Below are 26,001 nucleotides of genomic sequence, written 5' to 3' on the forward strand. Positions count from 1 at the left end.
AAGTAGTGAAGTGATGGCATTGGAAGCTTACATAATCTTCTCATGAAACTTGAACTGCAAGCTGTGATAGCAGCATTGCAGGACTCCCCACCAGCACGGTATGGAAGGGACCCTCCTTGTTCCCCAAAGGATGAAAGGAGAATTCAGTCTCTGGCCCATTTGATGCCTGACTTTCCTCTGAAGCTGCCAAGAAGGATGCCAATTTTTCCATTTAGCTGACTATTGTATAGACCTTAAAAGGGAAGGTTTTAATGCAGTTGGCTGCGATATAGACTGTTAAAGGGAAGTTATTTACTTTAACTGGCTGCTGTATGGATTATTACAAGGGCATTCCTTAGCTGCAGCTGCTATATTGACTAGTGAATGTGCTGGGCTGTATTGCTAGAAGCTGTCATATTGACTGTTACAGAAAAGATCTGTATTTAAGCCATAGCACTGCACTGGGATCTCCCAGGCAGGATATTAATGCTAATTCATCTGCTCACCCCCTGCTGTGAGTGTTATTTGTTTAAATCTGTAGAATCCCACAGCGCATTTATATCCTCGCTAGAGTGAGCTCCGCTCCCTGTAATTATTTAACATTATATGCTGATATAAATTGTAACAGTTAAAGAATGGTAATGAGTAGCAAAAAAACACAAACTTAACCTTAGAAATGGCAGAGTCAGCTCTTAAAACAACAGCCAGCAACTTTCCCTGTTCTCCGTCTTTTCCCAAGTCCATATGCACAATATTGTGCATACATTATGTGTGTGCGTGTGTGTTCATGCTCGCACTGGCAACTGTGCCAGGCAGGGCTGTAATTATGCAGAATGTACTGTGAAACTTATGCACACACTCATAATTACATACAGTGCCTACGTACAGCAAGTTTTATCTCTCTGCAGTTCAGCTTCTTGATGAGTTGCTCTGATAGGTGATTTGAGCTGGGGCTGCCATCCCAGCAGAGGAAACAGAGCCCCTGGGTTCTCCTGGCAGGGAATGTGTGTCCGAAGGTTAAGCTGAAAGCCATCGGGTGTCACTGTTGCTCTGTGTAGACTCAGCTGGCAGTGGATTTGTCTGGCACTAGAAACTGGACTTTGAAAGTAGCATTTTTGGCTATAAACATCTAGGGCATTTACACACAATTTATATTTAAAGTTCATGTCCGTGCAGCACCACTGATGTGTGGGTGGAGCGAGCGGAGGTAGCTCTCCTATGCTACCTGCATTTTTTTGTAGTTTCTGTTGCCTGTTACAGCATTCTTGGCCCCAGCTGGCACGCAGGTTGGCCAGCTACTGCCGAATAGCAGCTGCATTCTGCTCTAGAAGTGGCTGTGGTTCAGCAGTGGAGGTGACCTGATTCCTGTCTATGATTCGCATGTGAACATTAAGCTGTGGGCAAATTTTGGGGGTTGTGATGTGCGCAGACGTGGTGTAGAAAGAAGACAATATTTAGTTTAGATTTTTTAAGAGCTTTGGAGCTACTGGACTTGAAAGCTACTGTAGACATTTTTAAACTGTAGTATGTGTGTCAGAGCTCATTGGAAAAAGAGGTTTGCATTAAACCAGTTCATCACTAGCAGAAGAAAACTTCCACTGTCTCAAAATGGAGATGACAGAGAAAAGCCGTGTAAATAGCAATGAAAATGTATTTTAAAAATACTTCTGTGTAGTCTCTGTCCCTTCTGATTCCAGGTAGGGAGTAAAAGCTGGCGTAAGAGGAGCTGAGCTTGTAGTTGATTTGCAGAGTAGCGTGATGGTCGGTTGGGCTGCGTTGGCAGCATGGACCTGTGCCAGACTTCACCACAATTCATACTGTGTCAGTTTAATAAATGCACTACTTAAATTATGAAATTACAAAAGAAAAAAGAGAATGCACTTATTCAGACTCTTAATACATTAAAAATAAGGCATTAAAACACTGGCTTTTTTTTTCCCTTCCAGAATCAATAATGAACAGGAAGGGTTGTAGACATTAACAGTCATGGACATTCAAACTCTTATACATAAATTATCTTAGAAAAATGCACATAAGACTTGAATAATGTAAATACATTAATGCATTTAATAATTTAAACATTAAAGCGCATTCAGGAATTCGTGGCAGAAGCTGTTCTGAGATAAGGAACGGTCCTGGAAGTTGTGTGTCCCAAGATCGATGGCTGGTTTCTCCTTGAGAAAACTCTCTGGGGAAGTCAAGCTGTGCAACTAGAGTGACCGCCTGTCCTACAAAATCCCAGGACATTAGCCAGCTCTTTCACTTTTCACATCCCATTCTTTCTCTGCCACATGCATGAACACACACATACAGAGTATCTCATGGTCCAGGAAAGGCTAGGGTGCATTTAGCCCTTCCCCCTCCCCCCCTTGCAGTTTGTCTGGAAATTAGGTGACAGCTTCAGAGAATGAAAGTGTCTCGGCCAAGGGTAAAATACTGAAGAAATTACCTTCGAGAGGTTCTGCAGTACTGTGCAGGGTAGAGAGAAGAACTTTTGGATAGTATCTGGAGTCTGATCTACCAGTCCTCCTGGGACACAGGAAGATGGAGTCTTAAGTACAAACAATGAAATGGGAATCCTCCTCTTCTAGGGCACTGCATGAGCCTGCAGTTGAGTTTCCATGCTAACTCTTGGTAAGACAGTGTCAGTTGGAGAATGTGAGTCTTGGGGAAATAGTGCTGTCTATGAATGCTTGGCTCTTTCTTGGGGCCCTGAAAATCACAAGGTTGACGCAAGGTGGTGTAATGACAGGTAAGAGGTTTATTCTGTTCTTGCCTCTCTGCTCTTTGGATTGAAGCACTTCCAACACTGTAGCAGCACCTAACTGGCAAACCAAGGCTCCCCTCATGCAAGGCATTCTCCTGAGGATTTTAAGCTGTGTTGGTTTTGCTGATGTAGTTAATTTTGAAGAGTGTTGTATCAACCCTGCATGCCATTTCTCTGTGGTTCATAGCCTCGCTTCTTTTGTCTCTTCTGCAGGCAGGTGCTTTGGAGGTCATTAGCACCCTACAGCCCCACTCACAGAGTAGTATAAGGTATCCTGCTTAGGCCTAGATACTGATGGAACTAATGATGGAACTAATAAAAAAGAGCTTAGTCTGATCCCAAAGGGAGTAGAGTTGGGCTGGTTAATTAAAGGAGCCTGGCACAGGGTACCTAGCAATTATAGGTGCAAGAAGTCTGAATTTGAAGAGGACTGTGCAGCTGGAGAAGGATAGGGAGGCACCCAGAACTCTGCAGGCTCTGGGCAAGAATGCAGCAAAACCAGATCTGGAAATCAGACTGGCAGAATTCCTTGGTGAATTCTTATTTATTCCATTTTTTAATGAGGACCTGAATCTTTCCTTATGCATTTATGTTTTTGCATGCACATGCGTATGTACAATTCCAGTTACACCCTATGGCTGGGAGGGTGATTTTATTAAAGACCAGAAGATTGAGAGATGTTTTAGGAGACACAGGCCTTGCCTTATACTTGTTTGGAATAATTAATGCTGACTGCTGCACTGGTGGTATTATCAATATTACTGGGTCTTTATCTCAAGTATCATCTCAACACCCATGAGTCTGTATCACTGTGGGGCAGAGCTTTTGAAGGCAAAGGGGCTGAGGCCACCAGGACCTGCTGGGAAATTGCTTCTAAACTCTTATGTAGGTGTGGGGTGGGGAGCATGCTATGTCATCACATTGTCATCACCAATGCTTATGTCTCTTTATAGTTAAGTTCCTTAAAGCAGTGTTTCTCAAACTTAGGTTATATCCCCCCCCAGGGATGCAAAAGCCTTCAAAGTCACTAGCTAGTAAACAGCTTTCTGAGTGTAATTGCTCTTAGTTCTGTTCCTCCTAGTTTGAAGAGTTAGCATTTATTCCAGTAACTCTCATTTTCCTGAAGGAACTTGCTGCCATCTCAGCTGAGGAATGTGGGATGAGCCACCACAACAGATGAATGCAAAAGGGAGTCAGAGTTTGAGAAGTGGTGCTTTAGCAAATTGCGTTTTCCAGGGACAAGCTCTGCAAATGTTGCCAAGTTTACCTGATGAAAGGTAGTCATGTTGTCTCCAGTGGATTTCTCAGCAGACCCCATCTGGGGAAGGTAGGACTGCCTGTGCAAAAGCGTTTTAGTGCTCAGCTCTAAGTAATAAGGTGAGGACACTGGAGCTCTTATTCTGCTCTTCTAGCTGATATGCCCTGTACTGGTAGGTGGATCGCACTAGAAAATGAAATACTAGTTCTAAGGGATTCTAGCTCAAAAGGTGAACAGCACCAGTTTTGTCAACCTATAAGAGAATATTTGTGTGCTGCCTGTCTGTGTGCCATGGCCGTCCTAAGTGTAAAACAAGCATCTAACTTCAGACACCTTTTTCATTCATGTTGCAGTGGGCTGGAGGAATGCTTATGGTAAGTCTTCCCAGTTTAAGTGACTGTATATATAGTTTCTGATCAGCTGTACAAAGCTAGAGCTGAACGCTCTCAATTTTCCCATCTCAAGCAGGCAGTACCCCTGTGTACATGGAATAAATTTTGAGCCTCCCACACCTGAAAGGGAGAAGCATCGCTGGTGGTAGGAAAGGGGTGTGTCTGGTGCATGTGGGAAGCTCCTGCAGGGGATTTTTCATAATCCAGGGCCTGTTGAGGAGAGGACTTGAGTGATGGGATGCTCTGGACGTGGCCCGCAGGGAAAACAGAGGAGTGGGTGGGGATCTCCCTAGGCTCTCATGGCTTAACGGCCACATTTAGCTGGATTTAAGAGGCATAAGCATTTATAACAAATTCCACTGCTATATCACAGCCTGCTTTCTGCTTTTCTGGCTTCCATGCCTTATCCCATTTCACAGCCTGAACTTTTCCCCCTCTTAGAGGATTACGTGGGGCAGAGGTGTAAGAAGAAAGGGAATCTTGCCACTACTCTGCATCTTTATACCTCCATGTCTGTCTATCTGTCTGCTCTCACAGGACCAAGCTTTCTAACTTCCAAAACTCTGCTTTGAAATTGCTGATTCAAGCAGGTATCAACTTTAGGACTCCTTGCAGGATAAATTCCTCCTGCGTGCTCCCCTGGCACAGGGATTTCCTTTCTGATTTATCATGCTCAGGTCTGCTAATGTCCCTTGACTAAACCGGGCATGGTGCGATGGTGCGAAGGTCATTTTATATATGCCATATACATTTCTGAAGACATGGTGGGAGGCTGGGACATCTGAAGCAGCATAACCTACTGGGAAAAGGAGGAAGAAAAGGATAGTCTGGCTTTTCTTTTCACAGCCTCTTGTGGTGGGATGAAGGTTTTGACAGCCTAATTCAGCATTTAGAGAAAGAACCAAGCAGAAAGATTCCCCCTCACCCACTCCTTGCAGCCCAGCTGTGACAAACTGACAGATAATTAACAAATCAAGACCTCCTATTAGCCTTGTCCCTGATGCATTAAAGCAGTTCCTATGTTGCAAGTGTCCTTTAGCTAACGCCTGTACTTTATGGCTGTAGAGTGAGGCAGGTAGATCACTTTGGAAAGGCAAAGATGTTAATACACAAATATTTCCAGGAATGGAAGAAGTTGTCTCTAAAAGAAAATGGTGGACAGTAGATGGGAGACTTCTCTGTTGGTACAGCGTGCGTATGGAGTATCTTTTGGGAGCATAAAACTGAAAGGGATGTCTGGAATTCTTAGTGAGTCTGCCTTCTTTTACAGAATTTGACATCAGTTGAAGCAGCAGGGTTTTTTTTGATTGGGACTAACCAAGCCTATAAAAATTGCCTGCCAGGAAATATGATCTGTGGTAGAAACAGATCTAATGTTAAGACCTTAATATTCTGTGCTGGGCAGTGTATTGGTGCCCTTTCCTTTCTATGCTTAAGTTGGTGAGACTGCATGAGTAAGCCCCAAATAAGCCACTCTCACTTTAGCTCCACAACACATGGAGAAGAATGAGGAAGAGGGTCAATATCCTCTGATTCAAGATGTTAAATAGACACAAGCCATTGGTTCAGCCTAACACATGTTAAAAGAGAGAGAGATATCTAATTGCATCAAAGCCACTCTTAAGTTCATGTATGTGGAGCCCATCAAGCTGAAAGCATCCAGACAGCATCTGCTGTTATCAAATCACTCTTGAGTCGAGCTAATTAAAATAGAGCTTCATTTTTCTGAACCATTGTTTGGCAGGAATTCGAAACAGGTCTAACCCAATTTCTGTGTGTTTATGAGCCTTTATTGTATCAAAAGTACTTTTCCGTAAATGTACAGGGCAGCGTTAAATGAATTGATCCACACTGTATCACTGGAGATGCACTATGGACTTCCTAATGATTTCTCTTCTAGCTTTTTCCAGATATACCCCAGAAAGCTTGCTTTGTCCCTTATCATGTCATCTTCTTTCTCTCTTTTCCTTTCTATCTCGCTCTCAAGAAAGTAAATGTCCTTGTATTTCTTTCTTTCATATCCTCCTCCTCCACTCTGTTGGGATTTTTGTATTATTAAAGCATTTACACATTTGCTGCCACATGCAAATGCAGAATAATAAACCAGGACTCTTTATACTCCAGACAGGAACAGGAGGTCTCTCACCACTGATTCTTACCCAGAACTCATCTCTGTTGATTAAAGGGGATGGAGAGGTGGAGAATCTGAATGGTGCTGTGCTGAATCTTTTTGATATAGGGGTTTTGTCCTGAATTCTTTATTTTAAACATTTTACATTTCAGTGTGCAGATTCTAGGTATCACATTCCTCTTTGTAATTTGCTACATACCAGGCACAAAAGTTAAAGAGACGTAGAAATTGCTCCCTGAAGACAAGTTGTACTCTTGGCATCTGAAAACTAATTCATGAATATTCTTTGTAGAAAGAGAATACCGCGCATAGGGCCAGTCAGTTCAGAACACATGATGGTGAGTAGCAGCCCAGTGAAACAGGAAAACCACAAGATAACTATTTTTCTGGTACTCAGTACAATCCAAACTATTTAAAGTGCTACATTTATTTCTGAACGGTGGATTCATATTACAAGGAAAGAAAAAGAGAGAGAGTGAAGGATTAGCATTAGGTGAAAATCCTGACGGTGATCTGTCACGAAATCTTCTCCCTAGAAATGTAGTAGAGGCGGCTGGACTTTTAAAAATAGATGGACAAAATACAAAATAGAAAATTCTTTCTGAAATATAAATGCACTTTCTGTATAGTTAAAGGAAGTTTGCTTCTTTTTCACTCAGTTAATTCACCTTGGAATGGAGTTTAAGTGCATTTTCTTTTCCATTTAGTGCAGTCTGTTCTGCATGTGTATATGCAACTCCTGTGCGTAAAGCTTAAGAGCAGCATGTATAAATTGATAGTAGAGCCAAGTGCAGCATTTTGCTCTGAGCAAACCAATGGGTTCTGTCAGATGTTCCCAAACTTAGGAAGTATTATTGTCCCTTTTTCTGTGGTCTTAGAAAGCTGTAGAAAATTTTTACTCTTCATTGACATTGAGTCTCTCCTGATTCCTTTTTTAATAAATTTAAGTGAATTTAATGCTGACAGAAAGCAGCAGAGTGGCAGGGTTCAGAAAGACAGAGCACAGACATTGTACTGTGTGCTTTTTCTGTATGTCTTGTAGGCAGGTGTAATTTGAGGGCCCTACTGCTAGGGGCTTGACTAATCTCATTATTTATTCAGTTCCTACCTTCCTTTCTGAGACTGTCAAGGTGTACAGTGGGTACTTGTCTTTCTAGCAACTGTCTCATCAATACGGTCACTTTCCCAGCCAGGGGACATAATGTGATGGTTTTGAGAGGAGAACCTCTGGTTGAGCACAACAGTAGAGGTAGATCAAGATACTCTTCCATGCAAAAGTCAATCAAAGAACATTTCTGCTCAGGTCATGGTGAGCACAGAATGAATGTGTGAGATCTAAGATTATCTTTGCGGGCTTTGCAGTGTTTCCTGCATATGCAATTGCTGCTGTAGTTGCTACTGCAGACAGAAGTTTGCCATTCAAGAAGAAACACTCTTCCTTTTTTTCATTTTACAACAACAACAACAAAGTCAAGCATTTGGTCTAAGGATCTGAAAGGCCAGGAGATGCATCTCTAGGGCTCCTCGTCAATTTGGGACCTAATGAAATATAGAAAATACTCAATAAAAGCACCTTTATTACTTTAAATGTTTAAATGTGGAGTTTTTAGCCATCAGGTTAATGTTTTTGTATCATTTTTTGATTTGATTGTGAGCACTTTTCCAGGTATCTCTGCCACTTGAGCACTAATTGGATTTCCACAGATAAACGGTGCTAGCTGCAGCCCTTACATCACTGTGTTTTTACTTCATCATTATTTTATTTGTTTTTACTGTAAAGGTTAATAAATCTTGGTATGTTTAGAGTATGAAACAAGGCAGGCAGGCTAAGAACTGTAACATGAAGGGGTGAAGTTTTATATGCTGCTTTCTCAATTCTGAGGAGTGGAAGGAGAAACAGCATGCCCTTTGTGGTATTTCTAATGGGCTGCTGGGTATGTTAGTCAGCCAAGTGGCGATCCATAATCCTTAAGATAAAAAGCGTTGATCTCTCCACTAGTTCTCAGACAGAGCTGCAAGGCATTTGAATTGGGTTACCATTGATTTAAGGTGGGGAGAGGACTGAGTAGCATGGGTCTGCTTAAAAAGGGATATGTGGGATTTATTTAACTTTATTTTATTTTTTAAAGAAAATTGGAAGCCTTTTGGTGCAAGTGCACCTGAATTCCCTCTGCATTCTCAAGAAAGTCAATATAGAACTTGCCAGTGTTTTATGGAAGAACTAATTGATTGGCAGATTTTAGGCAAGATTTAGGCTGCAAATAAATTTCAGTAAGAATTTATCAAGGTCCCAGACATTTGCTATCTCACCTATTTATTTCAGAAAAGTGCGTACTTTTCACCATTCTCATGGGAAAAGCTGAGCTTGACTTCCTACGACTGCAGAGGTGCCCCTGAATTCCCATCCAGGAAGGCAGTGTGGAAGCCCTTTTTAGCCTAGCAGGGTTAAAACCAGTGTATTTCAAACACTCCAGTTTTGGACTTTGTAGCTTAATAGAAATTGATCGAACAGCCTGTGTGTGTGGGCCAAAGCAGCATTAGAGACTGGAACCACTTTCTTCTTTAACAAAGATAAAAAAATGCCTTATAGCCCTCATGGATCAGGAGCAGAGTCTTGAGAAAACTGCAAGGTTTCAGACTCAAAATCCCGGCTGTGCCAGTTCTCTGTAGCTGTGACTGCCATTCCTTCATTGGTGTTAGTCCCTTGGAGTGGTAGGGACCCAGATTTCAAAGAGATTGTTGATGCTTTCTGCAGCATTTGTCAAGGAAATGGCTGCTTTCTTTTTTTCCTGAAGTGAGTAATTGTTTATTAATTTTTCAGTGCCTAAAGAGCATAATTATAATAGTCCCTGACATCTGCTGGCTGTGCCAAGGTTTAAGGAAAATGAAAAAAACAGTACAAGTGCCATTTTGAACTTTCTCTGGTTTTGCTGGCCTTTCTGATTTGGACCCAAATTTCTATGTAGAATCTAGGAAGGAGCACTGTGGCTTTTGTATGATTCTCTGTAGAACTAATTCTCTTGGACATTTTAACTTGGTTTAGGATGGTGGGATCTTACTCAAGTGTTTCGAGAGAGAGGAGTTTGGTAAACAGTACATGTGAGGTTTTTTTGTTGTTGTTCTTTTTGTTGTTTTGTTTTGTTACGTGCAGTGCTGTATTGGGCACCATCCAGAATTGGTTCTGACTCCTGTATGCTTTGTTTTTTCAATAGTGAATATAACATCCATGAAAATGCCAAATTGACCCCAGGAGAAAATAAAGTGGACCCATTGTTTGCAGAATATTTATGGTATGGACAGCTACAGAGAAATGTTCCTCATGTTTGCCCCCATAATGTTTCACTCCTGTTGTGGAGGAAGCATCCTAAGAGTTGATAGGGAGGCTCAATTGCTTTTGAGGCTGCTCATGCAAGTTCCTACATATGAAGGAGAAATTCAGTCATGTAGCTTCTGTTGAAAACTGGACAAAGACAAGGGACGCAGCTGCTTTCAGATCTATAAAATTATTCCACTTGCAATCCCCACAGACTAGGCAGCTCTGGCCAATCAGATTTCTTGCCCCTTACTTAGTTTTTCCCTTAATGGGACAATTAACAGCAGGAACAAAGTGCATGGTCTGCTCAGGCTTTATTATTATTTGTGTTGTAATAAATGTCTAAGAGGACAGTTGCAGACCAGCACTAGGCACTGTGCAAATACAGAGTAAAGGGACGATTCTTGTCTCAGAGAGCTCCAAGTAAAACACTGAGTTTACATGAAGGTCTTCTAGTGTTTAGAGTCCTTTTACTATGACTTCCCAACTGCTGTGGTTTGCATGATTTATTGTGCACCTGTCATAAGTTCCAGCTTCTTGAATGTTTTCAACATGTTTGTTAGATTCCGGTGATCCATTCTGTAATTCAGATCTTCCACATCATAATGCCATCAGAGTCCCCTGACTTCACCTCTAGTTGTTTGGGGTTTCATTGCTGCAGGAAAACACTCATTTTCTAATCTGCTTTCCTTATGGATTAAGAATACTAATAAATGGGATTCTTGAAATAGCAGGTTCAAGGAATATGGCTTGCTGATACTTCCTGTCCATTTGTGTCATTTCAGCCTAAAACATCTTTATAGTATCTTCCACACATGAGCTCTACTTTCGATCCTCTTGAGCTAAATCTAAGCCATTTTATTACTGGTATTTTCCAGTCCCTTGACTGTGGAATTAGAAGAGTCTGAGTAATTCTGAACAATGATCCTGTTCTGGTGCATCTCTTTGATTGATTTAGCCTTCTAGAGTCTACCACTCAATAGTGATTTTAAGTACTTGGGCGTAATTGTTAGATCTGACACGGACTTCCTATCCTTACATCATCTTGTAGCTCTCTAGCATGTGAATGAACCTCTAGCAGTCCTTGTCTGCCCTGCAGTTAAAAGAATGAAAATGTAACAAATTATAACTTCATTGTTTTTTACGTTTTGCATGTGAAGATAATAGGGCAAAAGACATTTCTGTCAAAACTTCATGTATTTATACTCTTTAGTAATGGCAATATGGAGAGAGGAATGAAAAAGGTAAGTAGTTGGAGGGCTCCCCTGGAAGCTGTATCATGCATTTGTTTTAGTTGTGGAGCCACAGAATGATCTGAGTTCTGCTGCTAGGAGCATCCTGGACATTGAGTCATTACATTCCTTTGGAGTGATTCAGTTCAGCAGCTTGACACTTGCATTAATTTAACAGCAGAAAACCTCAGTGATCCCTAAGCTTCCTGCTGTGAGATGGGAGAAGCAAGATGTATAAACTGGGTACTGTCCTGAAAAGTTAAAACATCAGATTCTCTTTAGTAGGTTTTGACCTTTCACCTTCTCATTGGTGTCTTTCTTGGGTTCTGTTGAATCAGTTTGTTAACCTTCTCATGGCACGCTGGCTTCACCCACGCTTGGGAGCTGGGTACCTCCTGCATGCGATACTGACCTTCGAGTCCATGTACTCTCCACGATGATCCAGTACATTCAGCACTGAGGTTATTGCTGGTTTTATGTAAACACAACTTCAAATAATTTGCTGCCAGTTGGATTGCAAGCATTATTTCCCCCCATGGTCCTCCCCCCCTTGTTCATCTTGCTGCAATACCTTCTTTGGTGGTACTGGTGATTATAGGAAGCTTGCAACTTCAGCTTAGGCAGAAGTACAAAAAGGGGTGGTTTAGAGTTTATTTTTCCTCTGAAAGCGAGATTATATCTTTTCAATAGAAAGTTCACGTTTGAACTCCAGAAAAAAAGGTTCATGCTACTCATTGGTTAAAATTTAAAGTAGCTGCATTACACATTATCAGTTTAATATATTTAGTTTGCTTTCTCCTCTGTTTCCTCTGGTTTTCCAGCATTTAACCCTTCCCTGTAACAGTTTGTGTTAAACTTGATGTTACAAAGTCTCATTCGGAGATGTATTTCTTTCTAAATGAAAGAATACGGAGATAACTCATTTTCTCTCCGTATAAAAATAGTTCTTACACATTTCTTTTAAAGCATGCGGGTAAGTTTTTTTGTTCTTTTTAGTTTTATGCCTGTATTACTGGAGTATTATTCCTCTTAAAAAGGGGAATTCTGTCAAGATGTCTGCTATGCTTTAAATCGAATCAGAAAAAAACTGAAGATGGCAGAGATATTTCACTTTGAAAGGTGACTACTGCACGGACGAAGTTGCTACTTTTCATAAGGGCTTTTACTCCATATATCAATGTGTTTTAAGAGAGACTTGGGTCAATAATACCATGCTTTAGAATTCCCTAAATACATATTTACACAATAGACCTTAAAATATATTAGTCTATCATGTCAGCTCTTGTACACTTCTATCAGGGATGTTTTATGCCCTTAACATATGATACAATAAAACTTTATTTTATATAGCATTTTTTATACAAATTGTATCCTAGAATACATTGTGGGGTTAAATAAGACTGTCACAAGGTTAAAATTAAAGAAAGCTGAAGGACACAGGAAAATGAAGGATTTTGCATAGGAAATATGCAAGAATGGGAATCTGAGTGGAGAGGCCACTGAGCTAAGAGAGCCTGAAAGCCTGACTGAAGCTGCCGATCAGGATCCCTGGAAATGGTGAGGTTATGTGAGGAAAGACTGGTTCTGTGTGAGTAAAGAGGGTGGAAAGGTCACACCTTTATGAACAGCTGGAGGAAGTGTGAAGTAGCTCCTGGAACAAAGAAGCTGGGAACAGGGACTGTATGGAGTCATGTCTTTGTAGTGAGAGTAGTAGGAGAGATGAGGGGAAAGTATGTTGAAAGGCAGGAAAGCCTCTGAAAGCAGCTGAACTGGTGCTTGGATGGCTGGGAGCAGGACAGCAGTGCAGACAGGAGCTTTGTCAGCTCCTCCGTTTCTGCTCCTTCCCTCACGCACAGGGAGTGGCGGGGTCCTGGCTTCGTGGAGGCTGGCACTGGGACTGGGTAGGCACAACAAGATGACACGAAGACAGCTCCACTGGGACTTTTTTGTGGCTTTTATCAATTTTTTTTTTTTTTTTTTGGTCACCCTATTAATGTAAATTAAGGAAGGCTTTTTTGTATGTGATAATTATAGATAAATGTATTTAAAGTAGATCTGAATTTTGTAGTCCTCAGGAAAAAGAGGAAGAGTAATTTTTCCCCCCGTCCCTGTCATGTGTTCATTTTAATGAGCAATTTTAAAAAATTGAAAATAAAAGAGGAAAATGAATAGGTGTTGAACCAGCCTGTGATATGTAAATGCCAACTAGTAATTACCTAAAACCTCAATTTTCTTTCTGTTTCATCTTGCAAAACATTTCATTTCCACTGAGTGAAAACACTTAATTTGGGCTCCGCCGGCTGGGGCTGCGGGGGGCTGCCGCCGCGCGCCGCTAGGGGGCACCGTGACTCCGCGCTCTCGGGCAGCTCCCGCCCGGCGGGCCGCGCTCGGTGCCCGGTGGGGCCGCGCTCGGTGCCCGGCTGAAGTCCCAGGGCCATGCGGGGTGCGCTGCAAGGAGGCACTTACCCCAAAACGTGGACCGAGAGCCCTCGGGAGCCCTGCTCCATCAACCAGCACCGCGGGACAGACCGCGGCCAAGATCTGTGTGCTCACCTCCCCTCCGCTTGCGCGGTGCTGATGTTTGACTTCGGTTTCATTCACAGAACTCTCAGTGGTCTGAGTTTCTGGGCGCTTGGAATTTTTTCTGGGTTTACCGGGTTTTGGTTACTGCTCTGTATTCTTTTAGTTCTGGGTTTTTCATCTTAGATACAGCCTCAACCTTGTTTCTTCCTTACCTTTGTTCTTTTCTCTTTCTGGTTTGGATGAATCTTGCTCTAAAATATATTTTTCCCCTTTGCTCTATTTTACATAAGGGTTTTTGTTTGGGTTTTATTTTGTTTGCCTTTTTTTTTTTTAAATTGTTGGTTCTGCATTTTTAAACGTTTCTCAATATGACTTCGAGATCTGCTAAACGTTGTCAGTTTCTGGTTCTCTCACAACAGAAATAATTCCTGAAATTTTATATGGTTTCATTAAAATGTCAATGAACTCATAGGAGCTTTAAAGTGTTTCCTTTCTCCTGACCAAGCTACAGATGATTCCTTTAGAAATAACAAGCAGTTTCTATGAAATATGAATTTCACAGGAATTCTGTAGCCCAGAACACTGAATTAGGAAGAGATTTGTCCTGGGAGAAGGCAGCTTGTGTTGGGGAACATTCTGTATGTAGTGTCCCAGGACCCTGGCTCTGAGAGAGCTCTGCCTGGAATCTCAAGGAACAGTGCCTCTTTAGTGAGATATATGGCTTCATAATTAGCCCCTTGCATTTTTTCCTGAGTGCTAGCATCAGCGTTCTATGATGTGTTTCCCTGATTAACAGCTGCTTTGCAACTATTTCCGTGTGCCACCGATAACCATATTTGTCAAGGTAGTCCTGGCAGAGCACTGATTTCTTACTAAAATGCAGCATTTCCGTTTGAAGGGGTTTTCTTGTTCACTGCAGTGCCAGGCTTTTAAGTCAGCCCTTGTTAAAACGTAAGTTGGCTTTAGCCTGATGCTTGTTAACAGGATTCTGGGTATCTCCTTTAGAGTAGGAGTGCAGAAACCTTTCACAGACAATTTAATCTTCTGAGCCTTGCGAACATACAGCCGTACACTGAGAGGGTGTTGCTCTAGGCTAATATATTGATCAGTTCCATTTGCCCTATAGCTGTGGCCTTCTGCTCTGGCTGAAATAGGTTGAGTGTTTGTTGATACTGCCATATTATTATTTTTTAATACACTGGAAAAAAATTAATTCTAACTTCTTTTACATACGTCATGTATATTGCCAGTGTTGATTGCTTCCGCACATGTAATGTAAACTGTCTGTGCATAGTTCATGGCCTGTGCCGCCTCTGCTTAATGAAAAGAAGTGTTGCATTTAAACAGATACAGATCCACTCAGAAAGACAAAATACCAGCCCTTGCAACGTATAATTCAGACCCAACCTTTACATCACAGGTCATCTCAAAGTCTCAGTCTATCAACAGATGCTGTTTAGTATTAACCTACAGAGGGTTCCCAGTATTAGGAAATCTATTAGAGCTCTTACAGGCTGTGCTCCTGGTGGCTTTTGATGCTGTTTTCCGCATAAGACTCTGTTACCAAATCCTTTGGAACTTTTATCGATGAAGGTGATTTTCTTTTGCATTTTTTATAATTGATTAGGTTTAATTTTTTTAAATGGTAGAAAGTGGGTATTTGCTACTTTCATGCTTTATTTTTTTTTCTAACTTCATGCTGTATTTTTCTAATACTACTAATTGATAAAGTAGTTTAGATTGCTTCACTGCAAAGCCTGCAGCTTTGAGCATGGTAAAAAATAAGGCTGGCTTTACCTTCCCCATTAACACAAGAAGGAAGTAAATTAGAAATGAGGGACCTTGGCTATAATGTCAAAGTGCTGTGCTCTGGTCCAGAATTTCGGCAGCCTGCTGCACTCCCAGGATATCTGCAATAAAGTTCCTGTCTTCATTTTATATCTTTGACATTGAAGCAGATTATTTGGCCTGAATTTATGTAATTTGGCCAGACACAAATATAATCCATGAATAGTAACATTCACCTTCTAATTAGAAAATCAAACCGTAGGACAAGACCTGCTGCGGGATTCCACCCACCACCTCCCAATCAGAAATATGTCTTTGTGTATCATATCACTGCAGAAGTGGTGGTACAACAGCAAGTGTATGGAATAGACTTTCTTTTAAACACCAAATACACTGCCTCTCAGAGAGAGAAATAGGTATCTGATCCACCAAATAAAGCTAGTTTGCTGGCCAGTGTGTGTTGTCAATCTAAGAATCCAAATAGTGATACAATGCGTGTTATTTGGCAGTGTCTTAATACTATAAAAATTTGGAGAAGTGTCACAAATGACACAGAAATAGCGTGGGACAGTGTTACCAGCTGAGTCAGAGTGCTATTTGCTGCATGAGTTTTTTTGGTTATATACAGGACTGCAAAGACTTCTCATCTTCCTCCTCCTTTCTCTGTTGTTTAAATTATGGACTGCAGTTGCCCTTGTTTGTGCAAAGAAAATGATCCATAGAAGGTAGGAAAGTTCTTGTGTGTGTTTGTTGAAAATATTGGCATTTTGACATGGCCAAAATTGCTTCATAAGTTGCTTGTGGATAGAAGATGAATTATATAAATGAGGAGGTTTCAGCTCAGCCTGTGGGAGGAATGTTCAGAGGTAAATGCAGGCACAAACATGAGAAACATAGGCTTATTGGGAGGTGGAATACATGACCAGGGTTCTTTTTTTTCTTTTATGGAGTTTGTTGTTGCTTGTAATTTTATTTTGTTTTAAGATTAAAACCACTCTGAGTAATGGAGGAAGTGATGCAGGGAAGAGATAAAATAGAAGTTTACTTTGGAGTGAAATTTACTACTGAAGTGTTTACATTTTTACCAGGCAAAAATAAGTTTTAATAAAGGTTAGAATCAATAAAATGTTCACATGGTTGTGATTGAAATAGCACAATGAAAAATATTGCTTATTTCTTACAGGCTTTTTTAATGCTTAAAACCTGATAATTAAATCTGAGAGCCTGCAGAATTTTAGTTCTGCAGGCTGTGTGTGCATGTCCCTAGCTCGCTAAACGTGGGAGGGAATGTTGAGGAGTTTCTGAAGAAACAAACAAGTAATTATTGTTAGAAGGAAAGTGGTTTTGATATGTTCACATATCTGTTGGTCTGCTCATTTGGGCATCTTTCTTATTCAGCATATTACCTTAAGGTTATTAGTTTGGGCGCTTTATATTTCTGCATCTGGTGTAGCAATATCAGCAGGGTTTAAATCTGTGATTTGCCTGTCACCTGTGTTTCAGCTGGAGACAGATCAAGTGCACATAAATGAAACTGAAGTGTACTTTATGTGGGGTATTTTGCTCGAGTATTTTATGGCTCAAAATTACTGAATGTAAACTTAAGGATAGAAATGAAGGAAAATAAGAAAAGGCAAAGAATTAAAAATACCCCATTCGTTTTATCCTCCCAACTTGGGAGTGTGCTGGGACTTTGTCAAATTCCCGTTAAAATAAATATGTCAATTTCATCTCTCCCAAATTCATTTATCATGCTTCTTTAAAAGGTGTTTTCTGCTTTACCTGATGTTTAAATTGGATTCGCTCGTTTATGCTGTTCTTTGCTGTATCTCCCATGTTTTTCTTAAATGAATTAGTAATGACAGCGTACTCCATCATACCCTCTCTACAGCCACTTTAAGGGAAGCCTGGTGATCTAAACCTTTTAACCTATTAAAGATGATTTTCCCCAATTGAATCAGACCCACCACAGGTGTAATAACTAATCATTTAAACTACACCTGCTATTATGTATTTTTAAGCCATTATGCATGTTGGATAGATGATAATTCATGTTTATTGCATTGTCCAATGGATCCGTTTTGCCTACACTAGCCTGATTAATGTATTTAAAGAAATAAGAGATGCAATTTAAAAGCAAAAAAACATTGATGGAATGCACTGAGGAGTACATTGAAAGTGCCATTAAACCCATCAGAACTTTGCTCTCTGACCAGCAATGCATATTGGAAGGGTTTGATTCAAACACAAAGTGAAACTTACTGATTTCGGTAGTGATGCTATTTTTTTTTTAACCCCCTTCTTCTTCTGCTGTGAAAAGTTTGGAAAACCTTTTTGGAACTGAATTCCAGAAACTATATTTTAAGATAAACTCTTCAGGACCTGCCTAACATAAGTCTAGCTTATACCACCATTTTAGGAGAAGGTTTATGCCATTCTTCGAGGAGAAGAGCCTCATCCATGCACATGCATTCTTATTTTTAGCTCCAGAGGAAGGAAGTAATCTCATCCACTAGTTTGCATGGCTGTGTCCATCTCCTGAGTGCTGTTAACTTCAGGCACGTTGTTCCCTCAATGCCACAATCAGATGTCTGTATAAAAGCAAAGTGAATCACCAGTGCAGGAGTGTGTAATAATGTAGCAGTACAGGAGAGTGTGTCAAAAGTGGACCTACCATATGAAGAAAAAAGTTAAATACCTTTCATTGGCATTAAATGGAAAAGTAAAATGCTGGAGCCATTTTCTATCCCATTGAGTATTATCCCATGCTTTACCCTCTCTTTAAGTAAGTGGCTTCTTTGGAGTGCTCTGTCACCTTAAAGAAGGATGTATAAGTCAGTCTTTAGACAAAGGTAATCCATGATTTCTGCCAGTGTGAGGCATAAATGTAACTATTCACCCATTTATGGAATGAAAAATGGCTTTTTTTGTATTTTTGTTATGTAATCCAAAACATGTGAAGTTGCTTCTTCTCCAGTCATGACAAGCTGAGGTTTATTTATTGTTTCCAGTCAATTAGAATGATGGCAGAAAAGGTCTTAATCTCTTAGAATTTGCAGGCAGCTTTAAGTCAGATAGATAGGAAGCAATTTTACTAGGTAAGCCTGCTCTTGCACATCAAATGTGTTTTCTCAAGGTTGACCTCGACCTGAAGAGCCAACTTAGGTAAGAAGATCACAATATAAATGACAGAAACCTCTAAGAATATTAATGGAGTTTTTTGTGCAGGTCGAAGTGCTCCGAGAGTAATTTAGTGGGAAACTTCCAGGTTAAAATACCATAACTGTGCTGTCTGATTAGAGTTGAACCACAAACTCTGATGTTCATTAAACCATTTCTGAAAGTTGGATCAGTGTCAGCTCCAGCCCATCTCCATGTGTTGGATACAATGCCTTATTTTGCAGTACAGAATTTATAATGTAAAATAGGAATTTGACTATTCCTAACTTAGATCTTTTCTCTCTTCTATTTCTCCAACCCTCCCACATCAGATTGTGACAGCAGTGAAGTTTTTACAAAACCCACGAGTCCGCCAAAGTCCTCTTGCATCCAGAAGAGCATTTCTGAAGAAGAAAGGTATGGACTTTTAAGTTTGTGGTCTCAGTGATAATGAGGGAGCTTAAGTTAATGTGAAGCCAAAATATATTGCTATGGAAAATGAGATGTTAAGGACAAAGCAAGCAATGTATTGCTATGGAAAATGAGATGTTAAGGACAAAGCAAGCAATGTATTGCTATGGAAAATGAGGTGTTAAGGACAAAGCAAACAGTCTGTCTCAAAAAAGGGATGTGAAGTTTGTAAGAAATATTGGTCTTTTTTCTTCCAAACTAATTAGAGCAATATTGGCACCAGATGTGGAATTGCAGAATACAAAAGACACATTGGGTGTTTTGGAGTTAACTATTGTCTTTTCTGCAATGAGGACAGTCTAGAGCTGTGGATTGGTTGGTCAGTTCCTGCCTTAGTACCATTGGCTTTAGAATGACCAGCTTCTAGGTGAAAAGGTCAAATGTATCCTAAGAGAGCCAGAGAGAGGAATGAAGGGCAAAGGAGTTGGTGAAAGTAAACAAGGTCAGGTTAAGGTTAAGCTTGGTCAACCTGACTTTCAGGCTGAAATGGTAAACTACTGGCTGAGTTTAGCCCTTTTCTGCAGCAGGGATAGAACAGATCCTGACAAATCCTATATCGTCTTAGACAGATGGAACATACTTTGGCCATTGCCTACTGAGAATTTATTTTATTTTCTGACTCATAGCAAAACTATTTTCTATTCTTTTGTTTTCTCCCTGAAGTTTTGAGCCCACAACTTACAGTGCATTTCAGGTGAAGTTCACTCCATATTATGCTACCCTCCTGGGACCATACTGCTTAGATCCTTACCACAAGATGTAAATAATGACAGTCTTATGTTGGTGTTAATTACTTATGCTAGGGAGCACTTCAAGCACTTTCATACTGAAAGTGCAAACTCCAAACTTCAGAGGGGAGTGACCCACTTATACTCTGAAGTCATAAGTACTTTGGGGTACATCGGATTCTATGGCTGGAGAACTTGAGTTTTGAAAAAGTAGGGAAGTCTGTGAAATGTATATTATTTTCTTTGGGGTTGTGAACTGTTTATTGAGAAGCCTGAGACCTGATGTCATGAGATAGAGAGTTCAAGTATACGCACCACTTTGTTCATCTTGAATAGCAAAAGACCTAGAAGGGAATGGCAGTCTTGTGTTTTCACAATGATGTCATGACGAACAGTTAATGTGTACATCGTTCTGAGGGTGATCCTCTCACTGCTTGTCCTAGTGCCAGTTAGAGAACATTCCAGTCACATAGGTATGTTGCTTGCCCTGCCATCAGGATGGCATTAAAATTTGGAGCTTCTTGGCTGCTGTGCTCCATGAGTTTTTCCTTGAGATATGTGGACCTACGGGGAGTAATTAATCATAAAAGCTTGGGGATTTCAACTCTATCATTGAAGCAATGAAGCAAGGGAAAGCTGAGCCTAAAAGCTGTGCTGATTACCCGGGGTAACCTGATACAAAATCTATTGTTGCTGAGAGATCCTTAGCCCCCAGTATATCGTGCAATATTATAACTGCCTGATCTTCTTCTGTGCTGACAATGACCAGTTATTCCTCATTTTTTCTCTCAACACAGCTGGGTTAGAATTTCATTTGCAGAAGGTATTTAGAGCAATTTAGAGACAAATGTCTCTGGTGTTTGCTCTGCACTTCCCCACCACAGGCTTTGCTGAACAGTTTTTAGTATCAGGAGCTCCATCTAATCTGTTTAATTTTAATAAATCCCTGACTGGGAGAAGAGGAAGGATGGGGAGATGGAGGCACAGAGAAACTGTGGCCCGACTAATACTTCTTATGAATTACTTGGCTAATAATTACTAAAGAGGGGGAATGGTTTGGTAGAGCTGTTTGTTTGTTCCTGTTTGTTAATTATCCCTCCTTCCCTTTGTGCTAATTGTTTGAAAACTTAACAGTAGGAGATAGGAAGGAGCAGAGTCCAGTAGTGCCTGTACTCAGCAGTCACTGGAAATATATCCATATGGAATCTGACCACTGAGCTTACAAGATGACCTCTGTTCAGTGCTTGAGAGCAGAAGGTACATACTGTCATGGTACCTACATGCTCTAGCAGATGGAGGTAATTATTCCTGAACTGTGGGTGTTGTGACTAGTTTAGCCCTGAGTAAATGAGGAATTGCAGGGTTTGGTAGAGCTCTTTCCCTGTTCTCTGATACACAGTCATTGTCATCCCACCAGTAATGTTTATGCCCATTTTGCAGGTAGTTAGGTTGTCTAGTAGAGAAGTCCTCACTGCCAGTCAAACCCATTTTTTTGTGTATAGAAACCATTACAGTTACTGGAGTCTCTATTAAAATTATCTTTGTAGGAAATGATGCAGAGGTACACTTGTATTTTTTCAGTTACTTTGATCCAAGTTTCTTCAAGCAGAAACTGCAGTAGATTTTTTTTATGGACCCCAGAAGTTTGTTGAAGGAAGATTTTCATATCCATAGCTAGCTTTATGCTATGTTCATACTTGTCTTTTGCAGTGGAGAGGATAGTGCTGGATCACCTTGTGTGTGAATGTGGAGGGAAAAGAGAAGGTGCTCTACCCCTACAGGGATACCGCCCTTCCACTGCCCCAGCTCCAGCAGGGATTGGATTTGGAATGTTAATTGTGAGTGAACTTTCAGGCCCTGCAGTCCTGGCCTAAGAAATTTCATTTCTGAGACTTGCAGGGATGGTTCCTTGAATTATACATTTTTAACTTCTTTTTAAAAAGCATCTCATCCTAAAAAATGGTCAAGGAACTGGATTTTGTTCAATACATTTCTGCGCAGTGAGAAAGGAAAGTTTCTGCAAGATCATCAGCTGGATTTGGTTTGGTTTCTTGTGAAACAGTCATTGCAGGGGCTGAAAGTAGGTTTTCCTGGTTACTTATAGGTCAGAGGTTTTCTGAACTGCTCTCTCTAAAACGTGAGATGATAATGTTGAAGATGAGAAAGTAAGAGTGTCCTGGATTTGTAAAAGGGCTTTCAAAAGTAGGATGAGATTTCTCTGTTGTCTTAAGCACTTCTAAACTCCCAAATACAGAGGCATTAATGAGAAACATGAAGTTATTAGAATCATTTATCATTTTCTTTGAAGCTTACGCTGGCATTTCATGTAATTTATGACATTTCCTCCTTTTTATCATGAACTTCTTCAGATGAAGGGAAAAACAGCTGTTTCCCCTCAGAGTAGCTGAAAGAAAAGAAAAGAAAAAAAATATGCTGTTTGTTTTTTGTCCAACTCGCTGATTTTGCTGATGACATGCCACAGAATCAGCGGCGCCTTGGGAGTAATTAGACAGCATGTGGGGTTTAAACCCTTGTGGAAATGTGTCTGTCATCTTACTGTTGTGCCTCAGATGTCCTGCACTGCTCAGTTACCCATCCAGTAACTCGTGGCTTGTTAGTTTTGCGTACTCTGAATCTGCAAGTTCTGGCAAGATAGAATAGAGAAAAGGGGTGGAAGTGCACTGGAAATGTGGAGCTCTATTTTTCAGCATGCTAGCCTTTTGGGGCAGGGAAAGGAAAAATTGCTAGGTTACAGTCTTGTTACGTAATCTTGGATGAAGAACTTCTTTCTTAGTTGCTTGTTCTCTTACTCTGTAAAATTAGTACAGTAATGCCCTTTCCAGAGTGGGATTGTGAGAACAGACAGAAGCATAAGGAGCTCAAATTATAGTGGTGGGAGAACAGAAGTGCATTAGGGTAAGTCAATGTGTAATTGTTGAGTTATATTGGGAAAACATCCACCCAGAGGGTTGGGCAGTCTTCAGAAGATCGGCTGCCTGGGTTGGTCTTCTTTATCTATATGCAACATAATGGGCTTCGTGCTTCCAAAAGCAGTGGCTGTCTTTCTTGGTGAGATGAGTTGGAGGTTGTTGGAAGTGTTGTCCTCTTAGGTACGTACTAACGTGTTTTGTTACTTTGGCTGGTAGGAAGTGAGTTACTAGGCAAAATTTCCTATGGGTATTGCACAGTTTTTGCATTGCATCGGAGTTCCAGAATGTTTTGCCAATGCCCAGATGCCAGGCTATGGTGATTTCTGAAGAGACAAATAAATTACTAATGGTACACACCCCTTCCCAACCAGAGCACAAAGACACCTGATTCCCTGGCAACAAATGCTGTTAGCCCCAGAATCTCCTGTAGAAAATTGGCTTACTTCTGTTCCTCTTTCTGTAGTTAGCATTCTTGGAAGTTGAACGCCTCTCTTTTCTCCTTTGACAAAGAAATCCAAGTGGGGACCTGAGAGAAGGGGCCACAGCCCACTGCTGGAGGGCTTTAAAGAAAGTAAATTCTTAGCAGATTTCAATTTAGCTCTCTTTTATTACTTTTTATAATTTAAGTCCATTTCATGAGGCAGTTTGCATGCCCTTGAATGGAATCTCGTTACCATGAAAGCTTTTTTAGCATTGATTTCATAACAGTCTTAATTTAATAGCGCCGTCATTACTGAGAAGCCCTGAGAGTGAGGCCCTAGCTTTCCAGGTCACTGACCTTTTAATTACAAACCTTGTTCTGATGGCCAGGTTATCGACTGGACAGCTCCCAACTCCTGCCCCCAGCATGAAGATGAAAATAACTGCCTTTCCTCCCCCACTTCCAGAAAAGGGAGGAAAAGAAAAGTATCCTCTTGTGTTTCCAAAATTAATTTTCTCCTTCAGCTTTACTTGGTAATTAGTTCTTTGACATGTCTTACTGAAGCTCAAATAATTTTTACAAAGCTTTTCCTTCAGAAGAAAACCGATACAAGCCAGAGTCCAGTGACAGCTTATACAAAAACCATAGTTAGTAGCCTGTCCTGCTAAAATCTCTCTTCAGGCCAAATTGCTCCATCCCTCTAAACCTGGTGCTTTGCTAGAAATGGTCATGTTTGATACAAGAATGTGTGATTAGGCCTTAAGTGTGGACTTTTCAAGGAATGCTGGAAGGCTTGTCCATCTCTTCAGACTTGCTGACAGGATACAGATTTAAGAGATGGTGAAGAAAAGGAGTGAAGACTTCAGTACACAGCTGATTGTGTGAGTGAGCACTTGTCCTGTTTTGTACTTATAGATCAGGTAACTTGTTCTCTAGCTGTTTAACATGTGTTTTGTGCCAGTGCCAGCACAGACCTCATCACTTGCACCTGCAAAGTTACAAGGGAGACCTGGAATTCAGATGCTGATAACAGAAAGACATTGCAAAAATATACTTAGTGTATGAGGAAACATCTAGAACAACTTAACACATAAAGTTCACTAGCCCAGGTAGAACCAGGGAGGATGTACTTTTCTGGTTATTCAAGAAGTTAGCAACAGTTGTTCAAGTAGCATAAAGCAACAGCTTGTGTAGGCTTGAAATGACTGTACAGGTTAAACAGAAGTCAGCGCATTCTATGGCTTTGCAATGTTTTCCATCTGAGGATGTCAGAGCACATTGTACCAATAAGCCCTGAAACTTTGCAACTATTTGCATAGAGCATGTTTGATGGTGTCTGTGGGGTTATCTAGGTCTCACTGTGCTTTCCACCAAGAAACATTGACCTCTGAGTAGAGGATGGCAGCTGCTACATGGTTTTAGGAGAGAAAATGAAGATATTTTATATAAGTGATCTTGCAGAGAGAGCTTTAGGCATAGAGAATGCAATTACTGACTAAAACATTTACTAGGATTCTTGAAAAGCACTGTGGGGTATTTAATTACTGAAGATACTTAGGCCTCTGTTCATGACTTCAAATGACAGCTAATGTACAATAGTTTGCTTAGGTTAAAGAAAACTGTCCTACACCTGTTCATGCAACCAATTTGTTCTTCAGGTGCCTCCCATCCAAGCTTTGGGTCAATAAAACCCTGCTTAAATGGGGAAATCCAATTGTCTCCTAAGGAATCTACTAAGGATCCAAAGAATGAAGAGTGAGAGCATGAATGTTTTCATTGCTAACAAACTTACAACAGTTCCTCTCTGAATTGGTTGATAATGTTCAACATACAGAGATTTCAACTGCTGAAGTCTCACAATCCAGAATAATAAATATGTTCATGATCCAGAAAGTAGTTCCACAGTTCTGTATTTTGTATTAGTTGTCTTTTTTTTTTTTCCCCTTCCTGAAAATGATTGAGAATCTCTATCCATCTGCTGGGAAGATGTCTCCCTGCCCTGCCAGTCTCCTGTCTGCATATCTGTCACTTGCTGTTTGGTACCAGCCTATTCATCACACTGACTCCATTCCCCCATCAATTTTGCTGCTCTTTGTGATATCTGAACTTGTCATGAACTTTACAAGTTTTTTTGGCTTCTGTGGCAAGAAGAAACAGTACTGCAGCAGTAGTGCTAACAAAGTGTGATAAACTGATAAACCTTAGGGCATCCTGGAGAATCAGAAATGGCTATTTTGGGGGGTTTGGGAGAAAATTTTTATAGCTGATAGAAAGCTTTCACTATCATTCCTCGATTTGGAAGGAAGTTTGCAAAATAAAATAATCTCTAGTCCCTACCCACATGGAGAAATCTGCTCATTTCTTATATTTTAATTTTTGTCCCAGTCACTAGTGGCTCATGAGAAGGCAGAACACTACCTAACATTAGTTTAGGCATAACTAGCCATGAGATGCAGTGTACAAAGGCAGGCAAGCCTTTCTTTCTCCGATCTTTTAAAGTTCATAATAGCTAGATGACTAATAAAAGTCTGTGTATGTTTGAGAGAAACTATAGATACCTACAAGTGAGTTAGTTTAGAAGAACATTGTGCTTGGGGTACATTACATTGTTTTATAACAGTTGGGTTTTACAGCTCTGTGGTATCTGGAAAGTAGCTTGAATTCTCGGGTTTGAAATTTGGTTTTATGTTAAATAGGAATTAACATTTAAAAGCACATACTTTTTAATAAAGTGAAATATTGTAGACTTGTCAGATCACTCTGAGCTGATTAGACAAGAGACTGTTATACTGGAACTGATAATAAAAGAGATTGATAGAAAGGTATAGCATTACACTGAAAATATTTGGAAAAGCAGATTTTGAATGGTTACAAAATCATGACTTCTCTCCAGAAGATTTTGGGGCTTT

At 40.5% G+C, this 26,001-nt stretch overlaps 1 protein-coding gene across 1 annotated transcript in view; it reads left to right on the forward strand.

Moving 5' to 3' along the window:
* Window positions 1–26,001, forward strand: part of PEX14 (peroxisomal biogenesis factor 14) — a 71,261-nt gene that overhangs the window by 13,287 nt on the left and 31,973 nt on the right. Inside the window, exon 3 of the mRNA XM_068158399.1 lies at window positions 18,875–18,959. Coding sequence (XP_068014500.1) covers window positions 18,875–18,959 — 85 coding nt within the window. The remainder of the gene's footprint in view (window positions 1–18,874; window positions 18,960–26,001) is intronic.

This window comes from Melanerpes formicivorus, unplaced genomic scaffold (genome assembly GCF_026170545.1).
Source record: "Melanerpes formicivorus ecotype bairdi unplaced genomic scaffold, bMelFor1.0.p_v2 SCAF_39, whole genome shotgun sequence".
Classification (NCBI taxonomy): domain Eukaryota; kingdom Metazoa; phylum Chordata; class Aves; order Piciformes; family Picidae; genus Melanerpes; species Melanerpes formicivorus.